The 27,847-nt window shown below is 42.7% G+C and overlaps 1 protein-coding gene across 4 annotated transcripts in view; it reads right to left on the bottom strand.

Moving 5' to 3' along the window:
- Positions 1 to 27,241, bottom strand: part of Jakmip2 (janus kinase and microtubule interacting protein 2) — a 61,432-nt gene extending 34,191 nt beyond the window's left edge. For 3 of the 4 annotated variants that reach the window (XR_015734708.1, XM_087896078.1, XM_087896080.1), the window contains exons 1-11: positions 26,979 to 27,241; positions 17,765 to 18,262; positions 14,215 to 14,424; positions 12,338 to 12,436; positions 8,869 to 9,015; positions 8,186 to 8,326; positions 6,093 to 6,149; positions 5,051 to 5,170; positions 3,723 to 3,851; positions 2,031 to 2,114; positions 1,283 to 1,345 (exon numbers count right to left, since the gene is read on the bottom strand). Coding sequence is in view for 3 of the 4 variants with exons in the window: in XM_087896078.1 (XP_087752204.1) it covers positions 1,283 to 1,345; positions 2,031 to 2,114; positions 3,723 to 3,851; positions 5,051 to 5,170; positions 6,093 to 6,149; positions 8,186 to 8,326; positions 8,869 to 9,015; positions 12,338 to 12,436; positions 14,215 to 14,424; positions 17,765 to 18,262; positions 26,979 to 27,107 (1,677 nt within the window). In the remaining variant the exon portion in view is untranslated. The remainder of the gene's footprint in view (positions 1 to 1,282; positions 1,346 to 2,030; positions 2,115 to 3,722; positions 3,852 to 5,050; positions 5,171 to 6,092; positions 6,150 to 8,185; positions 8,327 to 8,868; positions 9,016 to 12,337; positions 12,437 to 14,214; positions 14,425 to 17,764; positions 18,263 to 26,978) is intronic. The other variant, XM_087896079.1, reaches the window with a different exon arrangement.
- Between the last annotated feature and the right edge of the window lie 606 nt (positions 27,242 to 27,847).

Below are 27,847 nucleotides of genomic sequence, written 5' to 3'. Positions count from 1 at the left end.
TCCTTTTGTTTCTAGTTCACGTTTTACTTGTTTTGTAACAGGGATCGAACACAGAGCTTTAGGTGTGCTATCTCTACCACTGAATCCTTGTATTTTTTCTTCCACAACAGTCTCACTAAGTTGCCCAGGCTAGCCTCGAACTCTCTGTGTAGCCGTGGGACACCTTCCTGTGTCAGCCACTTGAGTAGCTACTAGGCCACCTAACCACATTTATTCATAGAAATTTTGAGGTCTGAACTTTGGGTACTGGCCACCTCCGTACCTCAGTCCTGCTACATTTTCAGAAAGACAGGATGCACTTGTCCTGTTAAACTAGAGGAAAGAGGACAGCTTTTCCATCCCACTATGACCAGGACATAGTGGTAAATTTTCACTAGTTATCAGTGATAGAAAAGTCTGGAGAAAATAATGTCAAAATAATTGTTCTATGATGTTACATTGCCTCAGATCAAAAGCCTGCCGTTAATTATCTCTATTGGTTAGAAACATATCTTAGTTTGTTGACCAGTTTCCTAGACTTGGTACTTTTTGTTTTGGATGCCTCTAAAACATCAATCCCTTCCTTTAATAAGTAAAAGAAGCTAGGCAGTGGTGGTGCACGCCTTTAATCCCAGTACTTGGGAAGCAGAGGCAGGCAGAAATTTATGAGTTCGAGGCCAGCCTGCTCTACAAGAGCTAGTTCCAGGATAGGTTCCAAAGCTACAGAGAAATCTTGTCTTGAAAAACAAACAAACAAACAAACAAACAAACAAAAAACAGCAGCAGCAGCAGCAACAACAAAAAAAGAAAAAAGTAAAAGAAAAGAAAAAGCCAAGTCCAGCAAATATGTCTAAAAGTGAGAATATAGTCTGTGAGAATCAGAGCACAGACATATTCACTCACTTTCTTACACAACACAACGTGAGATTTCTTTTTTTAGGGGGCAGGTGGGTGAACAACCACACAGGAGATGCTCATGGGCACGTGTGTGCACACACATATCATCTACACACACACACACACACACACAGCACACAGCATATATACAGTACATATATATGGTTAACATGTCGCTGGGGCACAGGAATCACGCCCTGACAAGTCTGCAGCCATGCACGAGTGCCACTTCACTGATGGTGATGGCAGGGAGGGATGGGATGCGGTCGAGCACACAGCAGAGGACAGAGCCACGGTGGGAAAGCCTCCCCTTCCCTGGCCCCTGTGCCACTCCTGAGAGCACCCCCTGCTGCTCCTGGATCATCGTTCTCTCCTCTGCCCCACTAGGGTGGTGCGCCCAACATACCTTTTCTAAAAGCTCCTGGTTTCTCTTAATGAAAAGTTGTTTATCTTCTACCCAGTGTGAGTCCTGTTTGACAAAGAATATCGCGCAGTCAGCATTTCAGAGTGCCACGGAGGAGTCTGTGTGCTCAAACCAGCCGGCCAGAGCCGTGTTCTTCCCACCCAGTTTGCCTGCACAGAGTAAACTGGTTCTGGTAAGTGATGCCCACCCTTGCCAGCTACGTTTTCAAGAATTCTGGGGCCAGAGTTGCCAGGACAAATTGGCCCTGGTTCTATCGTCACTTACTATCGCTACCTTTTCCAGTCTGAATAATCCAGGACCAGCCTTCTGGGGACTCAGAAGTGACCACACAGGCAAAAAAAAGTGAAACAGGTCAGAATGCACACAGGCTCAATACATATGAATGGAAAACACTAAAATGCAGGACCATATATGGAGTACGGAGGCAAAGAACACAGCTCGGGGAGGGAAGCTCTGCCTTAGCCGTTTGTGACCGCTCTAGGCCTTGTCCATCTGGGCGCCCCTCCCTCTGGCCTCTCTTTTACCCAACTTCACTCACCACTGTGGCTGGGTTTGCACTCGGGGAGAATAGCAATGGGGACAGGAATGGTTTACATTCTGACACAGTTTGAGAAAGGTCACTGTGGTGAGCCAAGCCATGTCCTGGGTGTGGCCCATGCATGAGGTGAGCCAGAGGAGAGGTGGCCTGAACCAGTTGCACCTGCAGGAAAGCTAGCGACCGAGCACCTACCTGCCCCTTCTGAGCTAGCGTTGCCTCCAGATCTTCGATTTTGGCCTTGTATCTTTGCACCTCTGCCTGGAGCTGCTCTTGTGCCTGGGGAGATTAAAAGTCCAGAGTTCAATGAGCGAGCGAGTGACTTGGCTATATCCTTCACTAGTTAGTGCTCAGCAGATTCGTTTGTGGAGGGGAGGGTTATTCTTCTAAGTTGCCTTCACAATCAAAGAAGATCTAGAGTCTTGACAAACGTCCTTATGGTCCCATCTGTCATCCCACGAACATTCACGCTCTCTAGCTAGCCACTAAAGGGTAGTGGATACCCATCACCCTCCAGACTCCACCTTGACTTCGCCTCTAGCCCGGTGACATCCCTGGTTTTTAAATCCTTTATGGTAACTCACTGTTGATCTATTCAAATGAACTTCTTTTCTGAGGAGAAATAAGTCTTATTTTCCTCTCCGAGTTTGACTGTGTTTTTCAGAGCCAACTTTCTGCTCTGATACCTAAAAAGTCTAAGTTGAAAACTTTTTATTTTACTTTTCATAATAGTACATGTACATCTCTGTCTGTCTGTCTGTCTATCTGTCCTCTGCAGTACGAAGGGTTAACATACTGACAGTGAAAAACCTCAAATATGATAGTATTGAAGAAAATACATGAACATCTCTTTCTGATAATGGCTTGCCTGTCTGTTTCAAATCAAAGTTTAGTCTTTAGTATTTATCCCCGTGTGTGTGTGTGTGTGTGTGTGTGTGTGTGTGTGTGTGTGTGCGCGCGCGCATATGCTACCACTTAAAAATAGGGACTTGTAGAAAAGGAGAGTACCAATCTATCTTCTCAATGACCAAGAGTGGCTGCTGTGGCATCTCCCAGCATCTTATTTTCCCTTCAGAAAGAAAAGTGGAGCACCAGCACCGCAGAGACGCGCTCCTTCTTGTCTCTTGCCAAAGTCCGTAAGGCAGGTTCTTTAGGTGACTCCAACTCTGCAGCTTAGAGGCTGGGCTCAAGTCCTAGCATCAGGACCCCAGGTAACTAATTTAACTTTGACTGACTGAATGAATAAATCACTTTCTTTCTTATTCTCTTCCTCCCTTCATTTGTTTGTCTTTTCTTCTTTTGGAAAAATGCTTATAAGTGACAACCATGGCATTCTAGGAAGTAGACCCAGTAATATTGGAGCAGTTATCCAAGTTGTACTACATACTAGCTGTGTGACCTATAATGGGCAAGTCCATTAGTATTTTTGGCCTTAAATTCTGTTACAAAAGCATCTGCCTTAGGGAGCTGACACAAAGGCTCATTCAAACATCATCTGTGAAATTCTTAGTGAGTTGTGGATTCAATGTTTTACACTTTTTAATTAAGAAAAGAAAGTGGCTTAATCAGTACTTTTGAAAAAATAAAATAACTATTATTTGTAAGCAAAGAACTTAGTAAAACAGACCATCAAATCCCAACATGGTTTAGAAAATTTAAGTTCTCAAGAAGTGAAAATAAGAAACACACACTCAGCTATCTTTAAAGGAACAAAAGCATTGATCTGTGTTTGGATGTGAAGTTTGTTAGAATTAAATAAAAAACAGAAGCCTCGGAGGACAAAAGGGCACAGAGAAGGCTGTGCAGCTCACATTTCAATGTCCTTGGTGCTTTAGTGATGTGACATCTGCAAGTGGATTCCAGGCCCTCTTGCAGGTTTACACTCACCTTGGCTTCTCTTTCAGCATCTATGATGCCTCCAGTCTGCTCCTGCAAGAGGGCATATGCTCTTTGGAGGGCTTGGTATTCTTTTGTTAACTGTCGAAATCGTAGCTCAGATTCTTCAGCAGCTAGACTCTGGAGGGTTGAAATGCAAAAGTCCAAAAGTAACTATGCTATGTCTGTGTCTTATGTTCTGTGTCAACAGTGACATTTGCCTACTTTTGTAAAGAAAAGATTTATTTGATTTTATTTTTAATTCTGAATTAGCAGTAAAAATGTGAATATACAATATATTCAAGGCAGATGTTGGAAAAATATATAAGACATTATTTTAATGAAAGAAATGTTTATTTATTTTTACAATGATGGTCACTTTCCATTTGACCTTGAATAATACCCAATTTTAGACACAAACAAAGAAGTCATACCCAAAGTTTGGATCTAAATTTTAGGCAAGGATCCTTAAAGCGTTACTCCCATTTTTTCCCCATGCATTCAGAGACAAAGATAGTTCATTAGTTTGTGATTAAAGTTCATCTCTACTAAATCATGACACTCCTTCTCAGTCTTAGAACTTAGATTTGGGGCATCATTCAATTATCACCAGAGAATTTGTTCAACAATGTGGAATAAGGAGGTGGGAGTGAAGTTTAGTTGGGGAAGTGCTTGCCTGGCATACACAAAGGCCTGCTTCACTTCCCAGAATTATATATACATATCCATACATATGTACATGTACACACACACACACACACACACACACACACACACACACACACGTATGGAGGAGTTGTGATGTCACCTGAAATCTCAAAACTTGAAAGGTTGAGGCAAGAGGATCAGAAGTTTATGCTCATCTTTAGCTGTCTAAGGGGTCTGGGGACAGCTAGCATTACATGTAACTCTATAAAAAAAGCAGTGTGGACTAGTGGTTTCATTCCATTGATTCTGACCTGGTAGTTGTGTTCAGTGTAGCTGAAGCCCCTGGATACTTCTGAAGATGGTGGACCACAGAATATGGAGTTTACTTAAACACAGCTTTACACTGAATCTAGAAGCCTCTTGAACTTGCTCTCCCTTTCAAGCCTTCCACAGATCTTTGGGAAGTCACTTTTACTGTGAGATGAGTAAGCAAATTACAGAGCCACACAGAATGTTTGAGACGTCTCTAGAGAGATTCCATGACATAGATGACACTTACTTTCAAGAGATATCAAAGTGGAACATGACTAAAGACTGGTCACGGTCACAAGATCAGCTTGTGCTTTTCCTTCCCCTTAGAGGAAAGATTTGGTGACAATATTGCACAGGATCAGAGGAAAGAAAAAGCTTACTTCATCTAAGTCATCATCGGGAGTGGCAGGTGTCCTGTCTGTTCTAAAGGAGGCCATGGATGATGTTTCTGAATCCATGGAGTCCTCGTCATAGCCAATGAATGGATCCAAAACAGGCCTCTAAGTGAAGAGAAAGTATAAACTTACTAACATGACTAAGATCAGTGAAGAATGCCATATCCAAGCTCCATTCACTATGACGGATACAAATGAGCATAGGGGTCCAGGTTCTTTACCAGTTCTTTGGTGCAGTACAAGCACTAAGCAGGAACACAATGCCAATCCATCTCTTGCCCATGTTTTTCACTTCTGACACACTTAAAAGAAGTGTGTGACTCTTTGGATGTCTTCTAAAGCCATCATAATCTGGTTACATTACCTTCTGTCATGATGAGTCAATGCATTGTGCTCTTTTAAGTATTTAAAATTGGCCTATGGGGCTTGGAAAATGGAGGCACCCATGTTAAGGAAGTCATGGGGTCTTAACTCTAGTTTTCCAATCCCACATCCAACCCAAGTGACGTACAGGGTAAAAAAACAAGCACAGAAATCAAAACAATGAGCTGTGCATTGTAGGGGCTATAAAAATAATGGTGGACTGAGAAGGTCATTATCAATACTTCCCAGATGATAATAATGCAAACACATCAATCAGTTACAGGACAGACATCATAAACTAATATGATTCAATGGAAGATATTGATTATGTATATCTCTTACATGTTCTTAGGATGTAACCTATGCACTTGTCAGAAAAACCTTCTAACATTAAACCCATTGCCTTTTCTATTAGAAGAAGTCATAGCCTTTCAGGTTAGGGCACAACAACACAGCAATTTTCAGACCAAAAAATATCAAGAGATTCTTTTTTAAAAAAATCAAAAATAAACAAACAAACAAACAAACAAAAAACCCAGTGGGGCTTGTGGTTTGCCACAGTTCAAGACCATCTGATCTATCACATCTTTGCAGGTAGGTTCCTTGGCACGCCTCCCCTTCCTGACTTTTGGTGGCAAATGCCCGAAAAGAGTTTCCTCGTTACCTTGATTGGCTTCGAGCTTCTCCTGTGCTTTCTCCGACGGATGAGCTTTTCTCGATCCTAGAAAACAGAGAGGACTTTTCAGATCGAAGGTTGTCGCACATTTCCCAAGAACTTTGTTACCTCTTCCCTCTGCCCACAGAGGCCGGAAGAGGGCCTCGGATCCAAGAGAGCCTCTGAGGGTGGATCCAGGCAATAGAATTCACTGGCTGAGCTCTCTGTGGCCCCTTTTTTGTTTTTCAAAGAGACGGTTCTTCTCCCCTGAGAGATTATATATTTTTATTTGAAGTATGATTTTATTTTACGAATTTGGTAATGTTTGGACATGATGTGTCAATATTTTTTGGAGTATGTATATTATAATTTTCCTGCCATTTAATCAGGAAGTGTGCTGATTTCCTTTATTTTAGACCTGAAAACAGGGTCCCATCACGCGTAGTTGTACTCGCTGATGCCCACAATTCCTTGGCATTTGTGTGAGAAAATATTATTTCTAGTTAGAATACACATTTATTTTTCTACATCTTGTCATCTCTTAGCATAGGCAGGTGTGCCTCGACTAGTTTTTGGACCTTGTTTCGAGTATGCAGCTGGTGAGGATGGGGCAGGAAGCAGAGTACCTACTCTGTTGGGGTCACCTAGTTTTGCTTCTGGTTTATTTGAGGAGACATGGCTGTGGTCTTCTGAGAATCTCGGTGAATATCCACGAACTGTAATCAACTTCGTGACTTGTAAGGTGTGACCATAGCTATAGCTACTGGGACAACGTGGGATTTAATCATTAAGGACTCTGTGTTTTTACTGCAAATTTGGGCTAGATGGAGCTACCTGATCAACAGGAAATCTACAGTTTAATTTGAGGGTGTTCAAAGCCAGGTATGTCCCTAGTCCAGTGACTCCGTAAAACGTAAGAGTTATCAAGGTAGGAGTGAGTGACCCAGGCTTCAGCTTACGTTTGAATATAATTCAAAACATTGGCATTTAGACTTTACTTTTTGCCTTTATATATAAAATATTTTGATTGTGGATCCTCACTATAGCTGAAACTTAAGAAAATTACACATTGCATACTCTCTTAATCTAAAGGCTGCAAATTATATATGAACAATGGATGATTTTTTTTTTCAAGACAGGGTTTCTCTGTGGAAGATTTCTCTGTGGAAGAGTCCTGGTTGTTGGTTGTCCTGTAACTGACTTGTGGATCATGGTGGCCTAGAACTCACAGAGATCCGTCTACCTCTGCCTCCCGAGTGCTGGGATTAAAGGTGTGCACCACCATCCAACAGTGGACAATTTTTAAAGGGAGAGTAGCAAATAACTGTAAACAGAAGAAGACTCTTTCGCTCCCAATGGCAGTGAAACAAAGTTCACCTATTCTGGAGATTATTGTGTAACAGCCCCCACCCCCACCCCTATGATTAGTTCAAATCTACAGGCTTTGGCTTATTCTTGAAATAAAAAGAAATAAAGATACCATTCTCAGAATAAAGAGAGAGGGGTGAAGAAGGAAGCCTGAAGGCTTCAAGAGGTCTTATCCTACCATACTGTCAATAGTAACCTGAATCAGATACAAATGGGACCTAGTCAACAGGAACTGAAGTATCTATCCATGAAGTGTATACTGGAATTTCTGTTCTATTACAGAATTATGATGCTGTTCTTCACCCACAAAGCCTTTAACAGAATGTATCTATATGCTACACACTGATTAGGTGTTAGAAACAAGGAGTATACATGGTCCTGCTTTCGTAGACAAAAAATTGAATTGCCAAGGCTTAGGAGACTGACCGTGGAAAGCAACTATAAAATACCCAGATCTACCCTGTATACTTACCTAACAACGCCTCTGAAAAGTCCCTTAATGCGGCTCATATTCATGCTTCTAGACTAGTTGGCAAATGTTTAGAATTGGAAGGTATAACTCAGTTTAATAATATAAACGTTTTGGGCTAGAGTTTCTTGTCCGTAATTACATGCTGCACACCTGAATATGGGCATTTGGAGTTAATCCAAAATGATGAAGGGCTTCCTTATGTGTTGGGTGTTGGCTCCCCGTCCTTAAGAATAGCTAGGGGTTTGCAGATGAGTGCACCTACCCTTGTGAGTTCGTCAATGATGTTCTGTTGCTCTATGACCTGCAGTTTCAGAAACTCTGTCTCTTGTTCTTCATTAGCTTGGTCAAGGTCATTCAGAGACTTCAGTTTCTTTAGGGGTGGGTGAGATGTTATTTTTTCTCTCTAAATTGGAGAAGAAGAAATTACAAGTGGAAACCTCAAAGATCCCCGATTTTAGTAATTGGCAAATTTGTAAAAATTGGGTCCCAGATAATTTGAATCCTCTTGGTGACAGACTTTTATATTTACCAACCAAAACCCTCAAGTACATTTTATCTGCTATAACATCTTGAAGTCCTTGGCAATGTTTTGGACATTTCTATAGTTACCTTATCTTGGAAGTCTTTTCAGGAATGTATGACCATATCATTCATCCATATATAATACAAGCCATGATATTGATTTCTCAGCTATCAAGCAAACTAGAAGGCAGGCATGAACTCTCTCCACATTTCTGTGGCGTAGGAGCTACACTGAGGCTTTGCTTCTCCATATGGAAGTGTTTGAAGAGTGAGTGTATCCCCTTTTCTTGCTTTCCTTGCTTTTTCAAGGGGAAGTCTAAGCAGCAAATGAGAAACAACCTCAGCACAACCCAATAGGTCACAGGTCCCAGGGGAAGAAGCAGAGGAGGAAGCAGCAGCTTCTGCAGCGTCTGCGATACACACCATTTCTGAGTTCTCCTTGGTTACGGCTTTTAGTTTCTCCTCCATGCGCTGCAAAGACACCATCAGCTCATCGTTTCTCTTGGCGAGGCACTTGTTCCTTTCCAGGAGAGGTTTGCATTGCTTTTCTGTTTCCCGCACGCGTTTTAACTGAAAATAAATAAGATAAAATAGATTTTTGGTGTCCTGAGGAAAGTAGGGCAGGAGGGGCCAAGTGCTAAAGAGGGAAAGCACCCCTTCAATTACCCGACCTGTCCTAGGATTGACCACTACATTCCAGCCCTCCATTTAGCCAACCAATATTTTTTAGTTTCATTTAATGGGTATTCTCTTCTCCTCCCTCCCCCACTTCCTCCTATTTAGAAGGAATTGCTATGTAGGTCTGGTAGACTCAGAACTTACTATGTAGCACTAAGTAGCTTGGAGCAGTCATGACTCCTCTGGCTTCAGTCTTCCCAGTACTGTGACTAAAGGCCATGAGCCACAATGCCTGGCTCTAGAGCCTTTTTAACATAGTCCTGTCTGCTACCTTGACAGAGGCGCCACAGATGCTGCTGCTGCTTCTGGAAGTGGCCGGGAAAACCCAAAGTTCTCTTTGCTTCCATTGATTTCCCTCACCTCGCTCACCCATATAGGTCTAAACTCTCTCCCTGAACCAGCAAGGACCTCTCAGTGGCTCAGCAACAGATAGAAGCACAATTGAACTTCATGGTCATCGGAACCTGGTTCCAAGTCTCATTCTCTGCAACTGCATTGCCTCCTGCAAGGGTCTTACTGAAATCTCCTTACTAAGGCAGTTCGTGTTTTTCTGTTGTTGTCACAGGACCTGTTCTGTATTCCACAGGATGCTGGACAGCATCCCTGACCTTGTCCTGCTGATGACAGTAACACCCTGCCAGTTGCGATGATGACATCTGATGACCAAGTTGCCTTTCATTTAGAGCTAAATGTACGAATGTTGTCTTGTAATCGTCAGCAGCCCTTCCTTTCATATTCAAAGCACTTATGCTTAGTCACTGTGTTATAGGCTGATCTATATAGACGGATTAGATTTCTATGTTGAATTTGTAATGATCAGCTTATTCTTTTTATCAGAAGATTTCAAAGACCATCACTCCTATGGAAATCTATGATTTGGGGAGATACTGAGGAAGGAGAAAACGACCTAGGATTGAGAACAACAAATAAGATTTTGTTATTCTTAGCACTTCTCCAGTACCTTTCTAATCTCAGTTTGAGAACTACAGCTTTATGGTGATATCAAAAACATGGATTTACTTTTCATAAATAATCTGGGGCAACACCTTTCCAGTATTGGTATCTGAATCAAGAATATTAAATTTCGAGTGCATATAAAGAGAAATTATTCACTGGGCTTATTATTGCGATGTTGATCTCTTCTGTAAGTTAATGCCCTGTGTTTGCAGTAGTTAAGTCTCTTCAGTGCATACAATTCATAGGAAATGCACATAAACATGAAGGGAAAAAACTGTCCAATTGTAGCACAGCATCCAATCACAACAGTTCCAAAGCACCCAACAGAGTGCTTCCTCAAAAGGACACGCCTTTGTAGATGAGAGAGACTGAAATTATACATGTATGCTCCATCATGAATATACGTATGCATATATATGAATAAACAGAGGCTCATGTAGACTCTAAGAAGCCCTGCTATAGTTTAACTAATAACAGACAGACCTGAGGTCAAGGAAAGGAAAAATTTTATAATCGTAAAGGGTTGATATGCTAAAACCATTATCAAATATTAACTTATGCCTACCAAGTAACATAACTTCAAATATGTATAAGGAAAAATGGACAAGCTAAGAAGAGACATATTTGTTGCGAGAAATAAGCAGACAAAAATATTAGAACTATATAGAAAATTTAAAACAAGGCCACAAAGGAATGAAAACTTTAACTGAAGATGTGGAGCACTTCTTCCTCGTCTGGGAATATGACATATTTCTAAAGTGACTGTACTGGTTAGCTTTTGCCAGCTCAACACAAACTAGGGTCACCTGAGAAGAGGGAACCTCAATTGAGAAAATGTCCCCCGGATATTGGCCTGTAGACAAGCCAGGGAGACATTTTCTTGATTAATGATTCATGTGGGAGGACCCAGCACCCTGTGAGCAGTATTGACTCCTGGTAAATGGTACCGGGGTGTATATAAGAGCAAACTTATGAAGGCATGGGGAGCAAGCAGGTTCTCTTCACAGTGGACTGAACAGAACACGTAAACCAAATAAGTCCTTTCCTACTCAAATGGCTTTTGGTCACAGTGTTTTAGCATAACAATAGACAGCAAGTGAAGATGCTGACCCTGTGCTATGACCAGAAAGAAAATTGTAATACTCTCACAGCAACGAAATGTTGCAAAGTGTGGCAAATGTTACAAAGTAACTAATACCAGAAGATAATTAGAAAAATCTCTAGAAGTTTAGAAAATGAGCAATACACTTTTCAGAACAAGTTGCATGATATTATTTATGAAATAGCAATACATGATAACACTCCAAACTTGTGAAAGTTGTCCAAAAAATAAGATTTCGAGAGAAACAATGGCCCCAAATTCAGGGAAAGGCTAAAATCACTTTTACATAAACAGCTTCATCAAAATCTAAGCTACAGAGCAGTATGTCTAAATATCTAATTTCAAAATGTTCTAAAGTTATTAAGAAAATAAAGCAGACTAGAGAAAGAACAAAATGCTGAGGACAGATTGTAACAGAAGACCAGCAGGCCGGCAGATATTTGACAGCTCCCCCAAACTCCTTAGAAAAGACAAAAATCAAAACAAAAGTCAGAATAAGAATACACCTCATGACCAAATGGTGTACGTGTTGGCAAAGATATGGAAACACTGAGGCCCTCATGCACTGGCACTGAGAACTTAAAGTGTTAGAGCAACCTCAGATTTCAACTGACCACGTTGCAGGATCCAAATTCATATGCCCAGGGGGAAGAGGCACTTTTCTTCATCACTGATACCTAGAAGTCCCAGTCTAAACAGACTAAATGTGCTTAGGAGCTCGAAAAATATTCCAGAAGAAAGGTTGCATGTGTTGCAGTAATGTTAACTGGATGTTGCAGAGTAAGGAAAGAGAACAACTCCACACAGCTCAAGGAAGATCCTCATAGGCAAACTACTGAGCTAAAGCAGCCAGGAACACAGGAATAATATGCAATTATTATTATTTTATTCTTAAAATTATTATGGTAGATACCCGCACAGAAACCAGAGTGGTGCCATTGTTAATTGGGTCTTGGATTAGAGAAAGGGGTCTTGGTCATTTTCCACTTAGTCATTTGGAAGGTAGTTCTGTGGGGCAGTCACTTTTTGAGGATTTATCATGATGTACTGTTAATACCTACTCATTTTTCTCTCATGATAAACTAACAGAACACATGTTTTCATAGCCTAACATCTAACAAAACACATGATCAAAACAGTTTGCGTACAACTTACCAACTCGTTTCGTTCATCTCCAAGCAAGGTGTTCCTATCTTCTAACTTTCTTATAGTGGCATTCAATTCAGCTATTCTCTTTTGATTTCTTCGCAAATCCTACACATGAGAATTAAAATGAGCATCTCTTAAGTAATACTTTTCAAAGCCTAGAATACTATTCATGAAAGCAATAATGTCCTTTCTTGCAGTTTGGCCCAGGAAGTAACAGATAAACGTTCTTTTACTAAGAAAAGATGAGTTACCCTTTCTAACTCCCAACATTTACTGCTGAGTTCAATACTAAGCATGGTGAAAATCACAAATGAATTCCATGTGGCAGGCAGACCTTGGAGCCCAGACTTGTGGCATGAAGTGTGACAGTTGGCTGAAACAGGTTTTAGGAGAACTATTTGCCCTGTGACCAAGGTGAATGTGAAGTCAGGGACTATCCTTGTGTCACAAATGTCCATTGCTTCCGATGACACAGACAACTGTCTGTTATTATACTTAGTCACGGAGAGGACAGTTTAGGAAGTAGACACAGGGTTTTGTGATTTTTTTCTATACTCCAGAAGATAAAGGTCACTGTGAGAGAACATATATTACCTTCATGTGTAAAAGGCAGGGTGTACAATATAATCTAGAGTAAAATATTTTACAGAGCATAACCATTGTTATGAATCACCTTCCACACAACAGTTACAGATTAATCCTGTGCTGCAGCCTATTCTGATTACATGCCTGCGATTCGGTTACTCTTTTCATTTTGAGAAAGGTTCACTATTGATGGACAGTGTCACACATCCCGAGTCCCCGGAATCATCATATCCTAGAGGACCTATCAGGACAAACTAAACAGAGGGTGGATCAATGTTAACCCAGGTCTTATGGTGGATAGCACCAACCAAATCTGTGAAGGCTAGCCATGTACTAAACACAGCACTCTACCTTCTCTATATAGAGTCGTCTAATTCAGAGAGCAGTCTTGCAGAAACCACCATGGCCTGCATCTCACAGATAAGGATACTGAACAGGAAAGTGGTTTGCATAAAGCCACTCAGCTAATGAATCTGAACCAAGGGGGTCTAACTTCGAAAGTCCGTTTTTTTGGCAATTATGCTATATTGCATATAGGTATTAACAAAAGAACTAAAATCTTCATGTGCTACATCTTAGATCAGTATATATTTCCCACCACCTCCTGGGGTGTGTCTGTGTCCTGGAAATCAATTTATGAGTTATTCACTACTTTGTTCTAAGTAATACTTTGGAACCCATTTGTTGTTCCTAATTAATATATTTTCATCCTTTTTGCAGATAAATCATTTGATAGTTCACTACAGGCCAACTTAAGTCTCTCATTGTACCTCTGAAAATAACTGCTCATATAAAAGATGATGACAATCTAGCGAAGTAAGTGGCAAGCTCATTCAGAACGGAGGCTTCTGTGCTGTGGCTATAGATGATTCTGTCTTTCTTAAAGGCACACACCCAACCACTGTACATGATAACAGTCTTTGGCCAGTTTCGAATCCAATTGTTCACAGATTGGGAAATTACCAATCTTAGCAACAGGCAAATATTATCATTTAACTTATGATTCTTAAAATAGACTCAAGTTTGAGTCTAGCCTAATCACTAGGCTAGAAAAATTCTGTGCAAGATTCAAAGACCCCTGCAACCCTCACGTGATCTGCCAATGAAGTATGGCCCACTTTGTTGTCTGCCAGTCTAGAAAAGCCTGTTCCCAGGATTTTTGTTGGTTTTATAGTTGGAGGGAGAATTGATTTCTCTGTACTTATAAATAGGAAAATAGCTTACATGAGATAGCAGAACTTGAGCACTAGACAAAAGATGACTCCGGAGTTGCTAAACCTCAACTTGAGTGAACTCACCGGGCTGCTGCAGTGTTCGGAGCCATCTCCCGCCCTTCCTGGAATCTCTCTCTTAGGGCTGCTCATGTTACACTCGGCCTCCTTGACCAGGAAGAGCTGCTCGTCCAAAGCCTCCTTCTGCAGCTGGAGTTTCTGTACATAGCCTGTCTGCGTCTCCAGTTCTTTTTCCAGGGAAAAGATGATCCTGTCCTTGGCTTTGATTTCATCCATCTGAATTAAATGAGATCCAGGACATTTCACTATGCTGTATATAAATCCCATTTTCACTAGGGGAAGTCCTCCTCGTCTTGGGATGGTGGAAGGTGCTGTCCTTCCCTAGAGAGCTTGAAACGGTCTGGGTGGGTGAGGAAAGGTAAAATCTAAAATGGATCATTAGCTTTACGAAAGATAAATCCAAAACAGTCCACTGTTTCTAGTGGACAAATAAATGATTACTGATTGATACTATTAGCCAATCATTTGCAACTGGAGAAACTGCAGGCTTCCTAGTACTGGTCTACTGATTTTCTAGTAAGTGTCAATTCTGGTGGCATCTGGAGGGGGTTCTTCCAGGAATTCCTGTTGTGTGGCCTTTCCTTTCCTCCCCACACTTCAAAGCAGTCAACCTTAGCAATCGTTCTACCATTACTGTTGGAAAAGCATCAGTGGGACCAGGATAGGGATTAAAAATGACTGTTAATTTTAGTCAAAATGTTTTTTTGTAAATTTGTGACATATAGTTATTGATTTCACCACTCTTTTCTGTGAAGCTTAGAAGTGGTCTCAAATGTCTTCATTTTCAATTTAAGGCACAGGTATCAGTGGATTAGGGTTCTACTGGACTGTAATCAGTTTGCTGTCCTTAGATGAGAAATATACCATATATGAAATGTCTGTAACCATGACACTGGGTGGAACCTTTCAGCACATTCTGTGTAGTTACTTAAAATGCAAATAAGAAAAGACATTTAGCACAAATGTCATCTTTCTTTGTCCTTTCTCATATTTAATGACTCACTTAGCGTGTTTCTTTGCTGTGCATTTTAGATGAGGAGGAGATCATAGAATCACCTGTTCGCGCAGTCCCTTGCTTTACACACGCTAATGCCTAGCTACTGACTCTAGGTCATGCGACTAAATTTTTGGCTAACATTGGGAGGTCTCTAATGTGCACTAATGTCTGCACTGTCCTGTAACATCACCTGCTAACTGATGAGGGTTGTGATAGTGTCCTGTTGATTTGCAAGAGAATATCAGTCACATTTTCCTACTCCTTGAATATGGCTGAGGCGTGTGAAACTGAGTGCTCAATCATTTTTCAGATTGATATACACAATGTTTGCTGAAGTTTGATACAGCTCACAAACTGCCCCTTCCTGGTTGCTGGCAATGTCTTCTAGTTAGTGACAGATGCTAGGCTATCAGCTGATTAACACCCTCTTGGAGTTATCCTTACCATCTCTAGTATTATAAATGAAATCTTCTCATCCTTACAGTATTGGAAGCACTGTAACTATGCAAGTTATTTCACTTTCTAAGAATGTCCTGCTCAGTAGGTTCCATGATCACCAGGTACCATGTGAGACCCTAAAAGGTTAAGTATTTGGTCATTGTCCCCTGCCTTGTGAATGATGAAGTCTTGATATTTTAACTTTGTCTTCTGAGCCTAGAGCCCATTTATCGGGCACTGTGCTACACTGGCTCCAAAATTATTGGCATCCCGCCGCCCCCAGATCTTTCCAAAGTGGGGTCCTGTAGAATATCGAGCAATGAAGAGGCTCTGTTATACAGTGGTTGTGAACGCATAACCTGATTCTCAGAATATTACAAAATTAACTAGTGCTCCATTTCATACATGAGAAGGAATACATTGCAGAATTCTTTGATGTTTTTTGGAAAGAACAGATCTCACCTCTTTCCCTACAGGCCCCAAAGTACATATGGGGGTGAGGGTAGGGGTAGGAAAGGAAGATGAGAAAGTGGAGACAGGGACATGTACATTAAAGAAACACCCCCCCCCACCTGAGTCTGCTTGTACCCAGTGTTTGAGCCACTCTTTGGATGGCTTAGATTTCAGGTGGTTGTTTAGCAGACTCTTGCGTCTACCTTAGCGGTGTTCTTGGGAAGAAGTAACGGGGAAATCATGACCAATTGGTCGATTTACACTGAAAGCAACAATATTTACTTCGAGGCTTTCTTTTAACTCACCTACCTGACTGCTCCACACTGCAGAGTCTTGAATCCTTCTTCGTCAACCACAGTCATCTCAGAAACCAAAAGCAGAACAGAGACCACTATTTCTGCTCTGCCTTTGGCCTTGGTTGTCAAACAGAACAAACTGCAGTACATCCCCCAGGACGCATGGCCGAGGCAGCATCTTACAGTTACATCACACCACATCAGTAAGAAAACGACACATGCTTAACCTGTAAAATCTTCTATGGGAACCACTAAAAGTAGAAATCCCGGAGACATCATCCAGAGCATGAAGTGGAATTCCTGGAGATGGTTACTGAGGGTTGGCAGACACAGAGGGAAAGAATAGTTTTTCCTGAACAGCTTAGAGCAGTGCTTCTCAACCTGTGGGTCACGACCCAGTTTGGGGGGGGGGGGTTGAACCAACCCTTTCACAGAGGTCGCATATCAAATATCCTACATATCAGATATTTACATTGCAATTCATCACAGTAGCAAAATTACAGTTATGAAGTAGCAACAAAATAACGTTTTGTTTGGAGATCATGACAGCCTGAGGAACTGTATTAAAGGGTCGAAGCATTAAGAAGGTTGAGAACCACTGGCTTAGAGAAATGGTATTAAATACATTCTAAATGGTTTAAGCTAATCCTCAACTTTTGTACAAACATGAATAGAAAGTTTCCTTCTAAGATCAAGGCACCTAGGACATTACAGCTCATAGACCATGCATTAATTTATTAATTTATTCGTTTTAGCATTATGAGACATCTGTATGGTTGTTGGCTTTGCAAATTAAAAACCAAAGCCCAAAACAAACCAACCAAACAAAAACTAATTCTGTGTGGATTGAACTAAAAAATACTGTAACAGCAAGTAAACTATGTGTGAATGACACCCATCTAAAAACCAGAATGGCTCGTAACAAATAGTCCCTGATTATTGGGGGAAAGAAACCCATTTTATAAATGACCAGGGATTTTTTAGCTCCATGTTTGTGCTGATGAATCATTTAGGATGTTTTCATGTTTTCAGTGGCCACTTTCAGACAAATTGTGGCACAAAGCAAGCTAAGGTTGGAATGGCTTGTACTTTCCAATCTTTCATGGAATACTCAAGAACACAGGTTGCTGCATGGACACCTGGGCACCCAGGAGAAGGCACTTACTATGAAAATGGGGACTGTAAAATCGCTTACATTTTACAATTCCAATTTCTACCCAACTACCTATCATTCTACCTTGCGTTTTGGATAGCGCAGCCTGCCGAAGTGGGGGTGTTTGTCTATGGTAACTGTCGAGGGGACACCCAGCAAAGCAAATCACACTGAGCTCTGGCAGAGACTGGTTTCTGCCCAGCTCTCATTATTACTGACCAGCCTCCGAATGTCCCGTTCCGACTCCCACTTGATCTTCGAGATGGCTTCCTGGTGGGACTGATGCTCACTCCTAAGGTCCCCAGCCTTGATTTTATCCGCTTGGATCATATTGCTCAGCGCCTCGTCCACCTGCTTCTTGGCTGTTTTCAGGTCTGTGATTTCCTGCAAGAGCTTCAAGCGCTCTGCATCGAACTGTTTCCGGGCCTCCTCCCGGGCCTCAATGGTGAGTGCTGTCCTTACTTTGTCGCTACTGCCGTCCCGGAGAGCGCACAGAGCGGACTTGAGTCTCTGGATCTCCCCATCCCGCACCTTTACTGTCCTTGACATTTCCTGCTCATGCTGCTTGATGAGGTTCTCTCTCACCGCCTGCAGCTCCTTCATCTTTTCCTCATGGAGCTTGGCTTTGAGCTCTGTCACCAGGACCGTGTGTTTGCGCTGCTCCAACTCGCGAATCCGCTTTGCTTCTTGAGTCTTTTCTCTTTCAAGCTTTGATACCTAGAGGCAGAGGGGTAAAAAGGATGCAAAAGCATGAGCCTCAAAGAGAACTCGTGCTTCCAGGCAGGATCTTGCAGCTTACTCTGCTATGATCTCTTAATACCTTATTTATTTAAAAAAAAAAAATCCAAGCTGCTGTGTGCTCAGAGGAAAAGGAAGTACCGGCCTTAAAGCAGAGACTATGGTGTGGAAAACAGGGAAACATCTAATATGTTTATCTTAGCGTGTTCAGACAATACTTGATGTTCCCGGGCCTTGTTAAATAGCATGTGGTCCATGGATTAGCAGCTCCAGAGACACCCAGAAGCTAGTGAGAATTGTAGATTCTCCAGTTCCCCACCTAACCCATAAATCAGAATGCGCCTTTTAACAATTCCCCAGGCAACTGGTTTACCCAGTCAAACTGGGAAGCTTTGCTGGAGTGGTTCTCCCATTGGTGGAGAAGATTTTACAGCTACCACCGGCACAAGCCTGGCTCCACCCAAACCAATACATGTGGGCATCTCTGGATAGCTCAAAGGCTGATAGTGTAAGAAGGCAAACAAATGGGTGCAAATGTTATTATATGATGCCCCACTTTATCATGTGGGATGGGACGTGCTGGTGGAGTACAGACTGCTGACAACGGAGGTTAAAAAGATATTAAGATTAACCGGGTGGTGGTACCGCACACCTTTAATCCCAGCACTCAGGAGGCGGAGGCAGGTGGATATCTTTGAGTTTGAGGCCAACCTGGTCCACAAGAGCTAGTTCTGAACAGGCTCCAAAGCTATAGAGAAACCCTGTCTCGTGAAACCAACTAACCAACCAACCAAACAAAAGATTGTTATAGTAACAATGACTTTGTCTTTGTATAGTAGTCACGTTCCATTCTCCAACTTGTTGTATATAGTCATATACATACACACAAGGCAGCCAATTAGCTGACACCTCCAAAGTCTGTTGGGTTCTGCTCTGATTACAGGGCTTTAGGGACGCTACAGGAGGTCTCTTACTGTCATTCTCTAGGCTCTCTTATCCCTTGACCTTACTGCCACCCAAGCCAAACACTTCACGTAGTGTAAGAATTCCTTCTAATCTTTCCGCCTTCCAAGAATTCAGCTGGAAATCATCTCCTGGGTGTCCTTACATTTCCAGTGACATTGTTAGTTCTCCTGGCAGGTGTGTACAACCTAACTCTCTGATTTAACGGGTTGCTGGGATGTGGTGGCTGGCCACCTGGGTAGCAGGAAAAGGTCCCTCTGTGATCCTGTGCAATTCCCTCCTCCACTCAGTTCCTTTTGTCACCTGCCTATGTCTTCTACCCCATTTCCTTCACACACACACACACACACACACACACACGAGAGAGAGAGAGAGAGAGAGAGAGAGAGAGAGAGAGAGAGAGACAGAGAGACAGAGAGACAGAGACAGAATTTGAGAAAGTGAAGACAATTTGGAAGCCCCAGGGGCATACCTAGTGATTAATTACTTAGATAGCCTCCACCGCTTCTCCAGTTGGAAAGGTTTAATAATGATATATTTTCAATTTTTATTGAAAATAGCTCTTTTCCCATGCAATATATTCTGATTGTGGTTTTCCCTCTCCCAAAATTTGAGAGATTTTTCAACCTAGCAGTGTTTGAAAAGTCAAAGCCCCTTTTAAAGTGGTCGAAACTACAGTATAGAGAGCCTGGGGGATACACTTACCTCAGCCACTTACCTAGCGCCAGCTAGAGCAGTATTTTCTAAATGAAGTAATGTTTGGAGAACATGTTATTGTTTTAAAGGTACTATAATTAATCTCACAGTGGTTATCCTGTAAGGGTGGAGAACCCGAGAGGACTTGGTAAAGCAGTTGTGAGCCGTGTTCAGATGGCTATGCTGAACCCTTGCAATATTGTAAACTTGAAATTTGCTCCATGTGCAAAATATACTCCAGATTTTGATGATTTGTCACGAGACAGAGTTTCTTGTTAGTCCTTTTTAAATAGCTGTATGCTGAAATGGTGCTATTTTATATGACTTAAGTTAAACTTTTTAGGGAAAGCAATCGATCCCTTTCACTTGTGAAAATTTCATTCATAAGAAAATTTATCAAAGGTCACGTATCTGGTATGCAGAGTCCACCATCCATTTCTTTTGGCCAGTGTTGCCCCAGAGTTCATTGGGGTTCATTTGGAAAACTTGACTTCCTTTATGCTGCTAGTGATGGTCTCTCAGGAGACTCCCATCCTGGCAGGACTGCAGTATCTGTCCTAAGCCTGGAGGCTCCTCCACACTGAGGATAGAATCCCTATACTTCAGCCTTGCCAATCAAGCCCCTTCGCAGGTTGGCTTGGAGGACTTCCTTCCTCCTTCCCCTCACCCCCCCCCCCCAGATACAAGAGAATATGCTATTTTCTGCTCCTGGTTTATATTTGTACCTGTCTGCCTTCACTTCCTTTTCCCTGGTGGCCCTTCCCTTGACTCTCTGTGGGAATCTCACATTCCTCCTGGCCCAGCTACTTACCCTCCTTTCCTGTCATGTGACCTAATGGCCTAGGATTATGCTCAGGCCAACTGCCTTTCTCTGTCTTCTCTGTGCACTCTCTTGGTCCTTAGTGTATTTTCCTTCATGTTACAGGTTGTGTGCACGCTGCTCTCTCACCTGCACCTGCTCTTATCCTGCCCCCGAGTGGCAACTCCGACGAGACTACCGCTGTATATCCGCTGATTGCTGGCACAGCACACTAATGAACAAGAAGGCACAGGTGCAATTAAAGGCCATATGCCATTGTTTCCTAGCTAGCCCCGAAAGCAGAGTCATGAATAATAAGCCCTGTCATACAGTTTGCAAAACATAGGCTTAGGGAGTTCCAGCATAACTCTGTATCCACTCATCCCTTGGAAGACACTACAGTAAATCACAGAATCTCTAACATCTAAGAATTAGAATGACTATCTCTGTCTTGAATCTCTCTCTCTCTCTCCCTCTCTCTCTCTCTCTCTCAGTTATTTCGAGACAGTGTTTCTGCTTTTTGCTGTGCTTTTTGTTTGTTTTGTTTTGTTTTGCTTTTTGTTAGCTCTGCCTGTGCTGGAACTCAATCTGGAGACCAGGTTGGTCTTGAACTTATAGAGCTCCGCTTGCCTTTGCCTCCTACATGATGTGATTACAGACATGCACCGCCATTGTTAGGCTGCCTCTCTGTTCTTGACAATCTAGATCTTGTTCTCACCTTTCTAGAGTAAACAGAAAATGATGCCTTCCAGGAAGGAGGTGAGGAAACTAGAGCCCGTAAGCCAAACTGTCTGTCTTTATGATTAAAGGTCTGTTGGCAAACAGCCATGACTGTCCAGTCACACATTACTTAGGGCTGCTTTCATGATACAGTGATTGAGCTCTCTCAGAGACTGTCTGGCTCACAACCCTCAAATATTTAGTGTTTTCCACTTTGTAGGAAGGTTTGTTGATTTCTGGTCTAGATAATGTATTTATTTTTAGTGGAAGGGATATTTTTTTTCTAATTTAGAAGTTGAGTTTAGCTCGCATAGAAGACATTAGAAATATGTCTTTAACTTGAGTGGTGAGAATTTGGGTCTCCTCAGTCTTAGCAGTAAGCGGTAGCATTGGGAAGAGCGACATTACCACAATGTCACAGGGTCACAAGGGAAACACTTCACAGGACAGTGACAAACAATAATAAACAGGGACAAAGAGTAAGGTGTTCTGGGTTTCCGTTCTGTATCGCCAGCTAAGAAAAGTGTTCAAAAAATGCCTGTAATAGATGTTTCCAAGACTCAGTTGCAAATGCATGGGAAAATGACTTAATGTAAAGCCCTGTGGTATACAGAGCAATAGTAGCTATGACAGGAGACGCTCCACCCTAAACGACTTATGTCAGATTCTCTCGAGGTGCTTAACATAGCATCTCCTTGTGATTCTGTCTGGGGCTGTGTTGTTTCTCTCGGATTATAAATAGTAATCTTTCATGCGTGTTGGAAGGAAAGGAGATTAAAAGAAGAAAAAAGTTAGGCTATGAAAATACAGCTGTGTGGAGAATATATTCCAACCCATGGAGCAAACTAACAGAAACAGAAGCTGGCCATGGTGCCAATCACTCGGGGGAATTCACAAAACAAAGAAACGGTTCACATTTGTTCCAGTTGCCATGGAAACTGCCGTTATTTGCAGGATTTCTTGACATGACTTGTTTGTTTCCCCTTGAAACTCCTTCGGGGAAAGTGTTTCACTTTGAGGGGGAGCCAAAAAATGTGATTTGGGGGATGGACGTGAGAGGCCATCACAGTTGTGTGGCAAGGTCTCTTTCTGGATTCATTCAGACAGACTTGGGCATTAAGGCAGAAGATTTAAATACTTTAATACAAATCTTGAGATGCAAGATGACACAAAACAGCTATTGCTGAGTAGAAATGTAAATACGAGCATGAAGATATTTAGAAATTGGAAATTATTTAATAAATAAAAATGATTTTGAACAGTGAGGGTGTTTTGCAGCAAGAGCTTAGGCTCAGTCGTAAATGTGCTGGTATTCTGTGTATTTTACTGTCGTAAATGTGCTGGTATTCTGTGTATTTTACTGTCGTGAATGTGCTGGTATTCTGTGTATTTTACTGTCGTAAATGTGCTGGTATTCTGTGTATTTTACTGTCGTAAATGTGCTGGTATTCTGTGTATTTTACTGCAATTGGCCCTGTTCGAAATAGGCATTGCACGTATTAGTTCATCCAGCCTCCAGGCCAGCCCTGTGGTATTTGCTTCCGCACGGTTTCAGGGGAGACAGTAAGGAACAGTCTCTACATGAGCACATCAATTAGGCCGGTGTGGCCAAGAGCCAAGTCCAGCCTACAGCCTACAGCCCAGGCCTGACTCCTCTCAAACTTCCGGCAAACTCCTTTCCTTCTGTCGGCCTTTTTTTTCCCATTGGCATATTGGGATGATGTTCTCTTTCTCATCTGGTTGTGGTGAAGATGACTCAATATGTATCAAAAGCGAGTGACTAAGCACCAGTAGATACTATCACGTTCATTTTGAAAATATTGTTGCATATGGTGATATATTATACAGTGTTATATCAAGCCACCCCCAACAAAAATGCAAATGACCATAATGGATGACTAACATTGCAATACCACATCAAGACTGTAGTAACTGTTTCCCAACAGAAAGGAATGTCCAGAGAAAAAGAATGTCCAGGTTTCCCTGGGATGCATTGAGTTCCCTGCTGTTGGTGACGTAGGGTCTTAACTTGGAACACACTGGGAATGCACATTGCCATAAAGAGTTGGGTGGGGGAGAAGAGGCAAGGACAAGGGGCACGGAACAAGGCTGTGAAGATGAACTTTCAAATCCTTTCTGCCCTCAGGATTCTATGGGAAGAAGAGAGCACTAAGAAAATCTAATCCCTGTGTTAATGGTTTCAGTGGGACACAAGGAAAAGGAGTCCTGACCGCTTTATGCAGAGCTCACGCTGTTTGCCGTCCATAATTCTAGTCTGGCCTTTGGAAGTGCCCGTGTAAATTGTGCCAAGATAAGCCTGGCAGTGATGGGAGTTTTAATGCACTCTTAGAAGTCCAGGATTAAAAATCACAGCTGAGTTAAGGGTGAGGAAAGAGCGGTGGGTTATCTTGGGGAGTCAAGCTCTCAGGAGCTGAGGCTCGGATTATCTGCTTTGCATGTTCCTGGAGAATAAATTCCGTCAACCAGCGGGAATTATCACCTGAGCCTAGGGACTTTCAGACACAAGGGTTCAGAGGGGAAACTGCAGCAAGCAGGCAGCTATTATGGGAAACCTTTGAAGACCTGGGGGAGCAATCCCTGCTTCCCTTCCTCTTCCCCCTCCCCTTCCATTGTCCCTCCCCTTCTCTCTTCCCTCCCTTCCCTCTTCTTTAGAATCTTGAAAACAGCAGCAGAGGTCCAGAAAGGAAAGAATACCACACTCCGGATCTGAGCCTCAAACCAGAAGCTCTGAGGACGGAGGATGAAGAAGGTCAGGTGTGGTTTTTCAGGGGTGGTGGTGGGAATGGGCAGAGGTTAGGTGTCCAAGCATTCTCTTGACCTCCTCTATTTCCTAGAAGAAAATTGCCATTTTGGAGCCTCCACGGCTGCCATCAGAAAGCGAGTGAGTTGCGCATAAGGAAACTCATTTTCGTCCCTCAGTAAAATCAAAAGGGGAACCACAGGATGCCCTTGCCCCAAACATGGTGTGAGGACCACGAGGCCATGTGCCACATGCTTTGCAGTCTGAGGGACTGCGTCCATTGGCTGCTTCTATTTCTATTTGAAATCACTGATTCCTAAACCCTGCACCCTAGGCTGGCCGCAGCCTGTTCCTCATAACCCTGACCTCTGCTCCATCCCTTCATCCCTTTTGTCACCTCGCCCATTCTGCTCAGTAACACTGTATTCCAGCTCTGAAGGCACATTCCCTGGAGAAGCCAGTGGGTGAGTTTCTTGTCTCATAGCAAGCCACAGTGAGCATGGCATCCACAGACAGGAAAATAGTCGCGTACTTAGTAGCTGAAGAGTACTGGTTCAGCCGGGCCGTGGTGGCGCGGGTCTTTAATGGCAGTACTCAGGAGGAAGAGGCAGGTAGATCTCTGTGAGTTTGAGGCCAGACTGGTCTACAAAGTGAGTTCTAGGACAGCCAGGGCTGTTACACAGAGAAACCCTGTCTCAAAAAAACCAACCAAGCAAACAACAACAAAAAACCCCACACAAACAAACCAACAACAACAACAACAAAACAAAAACAAAAACAAAAACAAAAGCAGGAACGAAAACAAGAATGCTGGATCAAAGAAAAGACAAGCCTTTCTTACTCCAGCCTGAGTTTTCTTTTCCAAATACTACAATAGTGATGCTAGCGCAGAGATGTCAGGAAAGCATTTGAAGAGTCATACAGATTCTTTTAGTAAGCAGTTTGGAGCACCGCCTACACACCAGGTGGGTACTCTCTTCATACAGATGGAAATAAGAACAATGCCTACCTGAAAAGGAGGAACTGAGAATCAGATAAGATAATGGCATAGCTCCCTTTCCAGTGTGATGCCAACTGACTCCTCTCACCTGCCATCCCTCCTTCCCACACTCATCTGGAGCAGGCACCCCTGCAGTGCCTCTTGACAGGCGAGGGCAAGAAAGCAGAGAGGGATGGGAAGACCAGCTCAGGGTCAGCCGGGTGCTGAGTGTCAGAGCTGGGACTGAGAAGGGATGTAGTGCGCATGTTGTAGCGTGTGATAGATAGCGTACACCGGGCAAGTCGTAGCTAGCTATTTATAGAATCGACCAAAGCCTTTACAATGGGCTCTGTTCGCTTCACACGGGGCATTCTGTAAATGCCAATAGCATTATGTGATTTGCTGGGAAAATGAGTAATGGCCCACCAGCCTGAAGGTTTTCAGGCTTTACTCTATTCCCTCCCAATAGCTGAGTTGTCATTTTATCAGAAGGGCCTCGGGGCTAAGCCGAGAGTGTAAATTCATGCCTTGGCTTTGATCATTCTCTCCCCTAGAGCCTGCTCTTTGAAAACACCATCATATTTATCTATAATGAAATTGCTTTGTGATTCGTTTGCCCTCTGCTGTCCCTCCGGTGCACACTGGCTTTGCCCAGCGCACAGCCTGCATTGAGGTTGTAACTAACTATAAGCGGAGGGGAGGAGGGAAGGCAGGAGAGGGGTGAGAAGAAACGTTCTTGTCTAAGAGGCCTACTGCCAGAGCCTAGTCAGAGGAAGCGGGCGGGGATGGCGCATGGCTGCCAGTGTGGATGCTGTTCCAGATGCTGGAAGACAGGCAGCTGCATTCGAACTCAAGAGTGTCCATTTTTAAAAAGCTGAGATGTGTGGGACGCTGGGATACTGGCAGTGGTGGGATCTCTTTTGGAATCTTGAGGTTTTTGTTTTTCTCTCCTAAGCATCCCTGTAATCATCATTCCTCATTTACTAAGAGGAGCCTGGCTCCCTGCAGATGTTACTTTGCCCCAGGGAAAATGAAACTAAATGGACCAGACAGTGTCAGGACCGGGAAGAGCTCTTCCAGTGAAAACTAATCCTCAAGATGGAGTCCCCTTATCCGAATGGCCTATGCTGTTCCTTCCACCGCCTACTTAACCCAAATCCTTGACTTGTGGGTTCAGGAACCTCAATTTCCCCCGGGCTCTCCCAGGTTGTTCTCTTGCAGAGTAATGTGTGGGAGACGGCTGTGCAGGAAAAGAACCAGTCATCAAAATGACAACTAGGAATACTGACACACCTAGGTCTCTTTCCAAGAAGAAGAAAAAAATAATGCCTAGAATTTCTGATTCACAAATTAATGCCTTTTAAGAGTTAGAACATGCTTCCCTTTGTTCATGGGGATAAAGGTTTGTCCTTCACAAACTTCACATTTCTGTTTACTAAAACCGGCCAAACTTAGTTGACATAGGAAGAAATAGCCTCCAACTGATTCTGAGTCCATTTATTATTTTCTTTGAAATGGAGTAAAATACGTTTGGGGTAAGATTAAATTTCTACAGTGATAGAAGAGAATGCTGAAACACTGAAATAAGACATTTGTCACTCTGTGATCAAGAATGTTCTTAGAATAACAGTTATTGAAATGATGCCATTTTATATTGATGTGGTTGTCTCTGGGCTGCAGGCATCGAAGCCCATGATTCTAAGGAATTGCTGAGTTTGGTGCACATGAAGACGGCCAGGGCTGGCGGGAGCCATGACCCCCAGCAGCCCCTACTCACCTTGGACTTCTCTTGGTGCAGCTCTATCTGGATGTCTGTTAGTTTGGTCCTGAGGTCTTCGTTGGCAGCTTGAAGGGCGACAATGAGTGCCTCGGGCTTCTCGCCCTTATTTCGTCCCTTCTTGGACATTGTTCCTTTCTAAACGGAGTCTTTTGGGGTTTAGTCCTCTCAAATGGGCACTGCCATGTTACTCTTTCATTTCCCGGAGTGAGATGTTGCAGCAACTACTGCGTGGTGTTCCTTGTTAAGGTCTTCTCAGTCGTTGCCCCCGGAAGCCCTAGGGAGAGACAGAGACCAGAGTGACTCTTTGGTGAGGAATGAATTTGTGCCAGTCTATCCACTCCCAGCCAGAGTGGCCGAAAATGCCATCTCCTGAGGCCCTCCTGTCTCCAGAACCTCCTCTATGCTATATTTTGTATCTAACTCACAGTGACGCTTCCAATTACATTGCCATCTGCTTAGGATCCGTTACCTAAAACACATGTATTTCACATTGCCTGGTGCTGTTCTTGGGAACACCAACCCATTATTCTGTCTTCCTCCATGTCACTCAATGGTAGTGTGTGCATGAAAGTCCTTAAAGAAAGGCACACATGGAGATATTCTAGTACTCAAAAATAGGAAAGCACTACATATTGTTCAATAGTTAAGATTTGAACAGTAGGGAGTAACTAAGTGGATTTCTGGATTGAATCACTCACTCAGTTAATATTGCTATAGTTACTTTAAACTGATTTTCTAGTACAATATGTTTCTTTTTAAGTTCTATGACAGAAAAATAAGTTAACTCCCCATTTACTTGCTACCCATCACCTATCTACTTAACTTCTATCTCCCTATCTCTATCTGTTTGTCTGTCTATCTATCTA

The sequence above is a fragment of the Myodes glareolus genome, chromosome 13, assembly GCF_982192425.1.
Source record: "Myodes glareolus chromosome 13, mMyoGla1.1, whole genome shotgun sequence".
In the NCBI taxonomy this organism is placed as follows: Eukaryota; Metazoa; Chordata; class Mammalia; order Rodentia; family Cricetidae; genus Myodes; species Myodes glareolus.
This window is presented reverse-complemented; position numbering and strand designations above follow the sequence as displayed.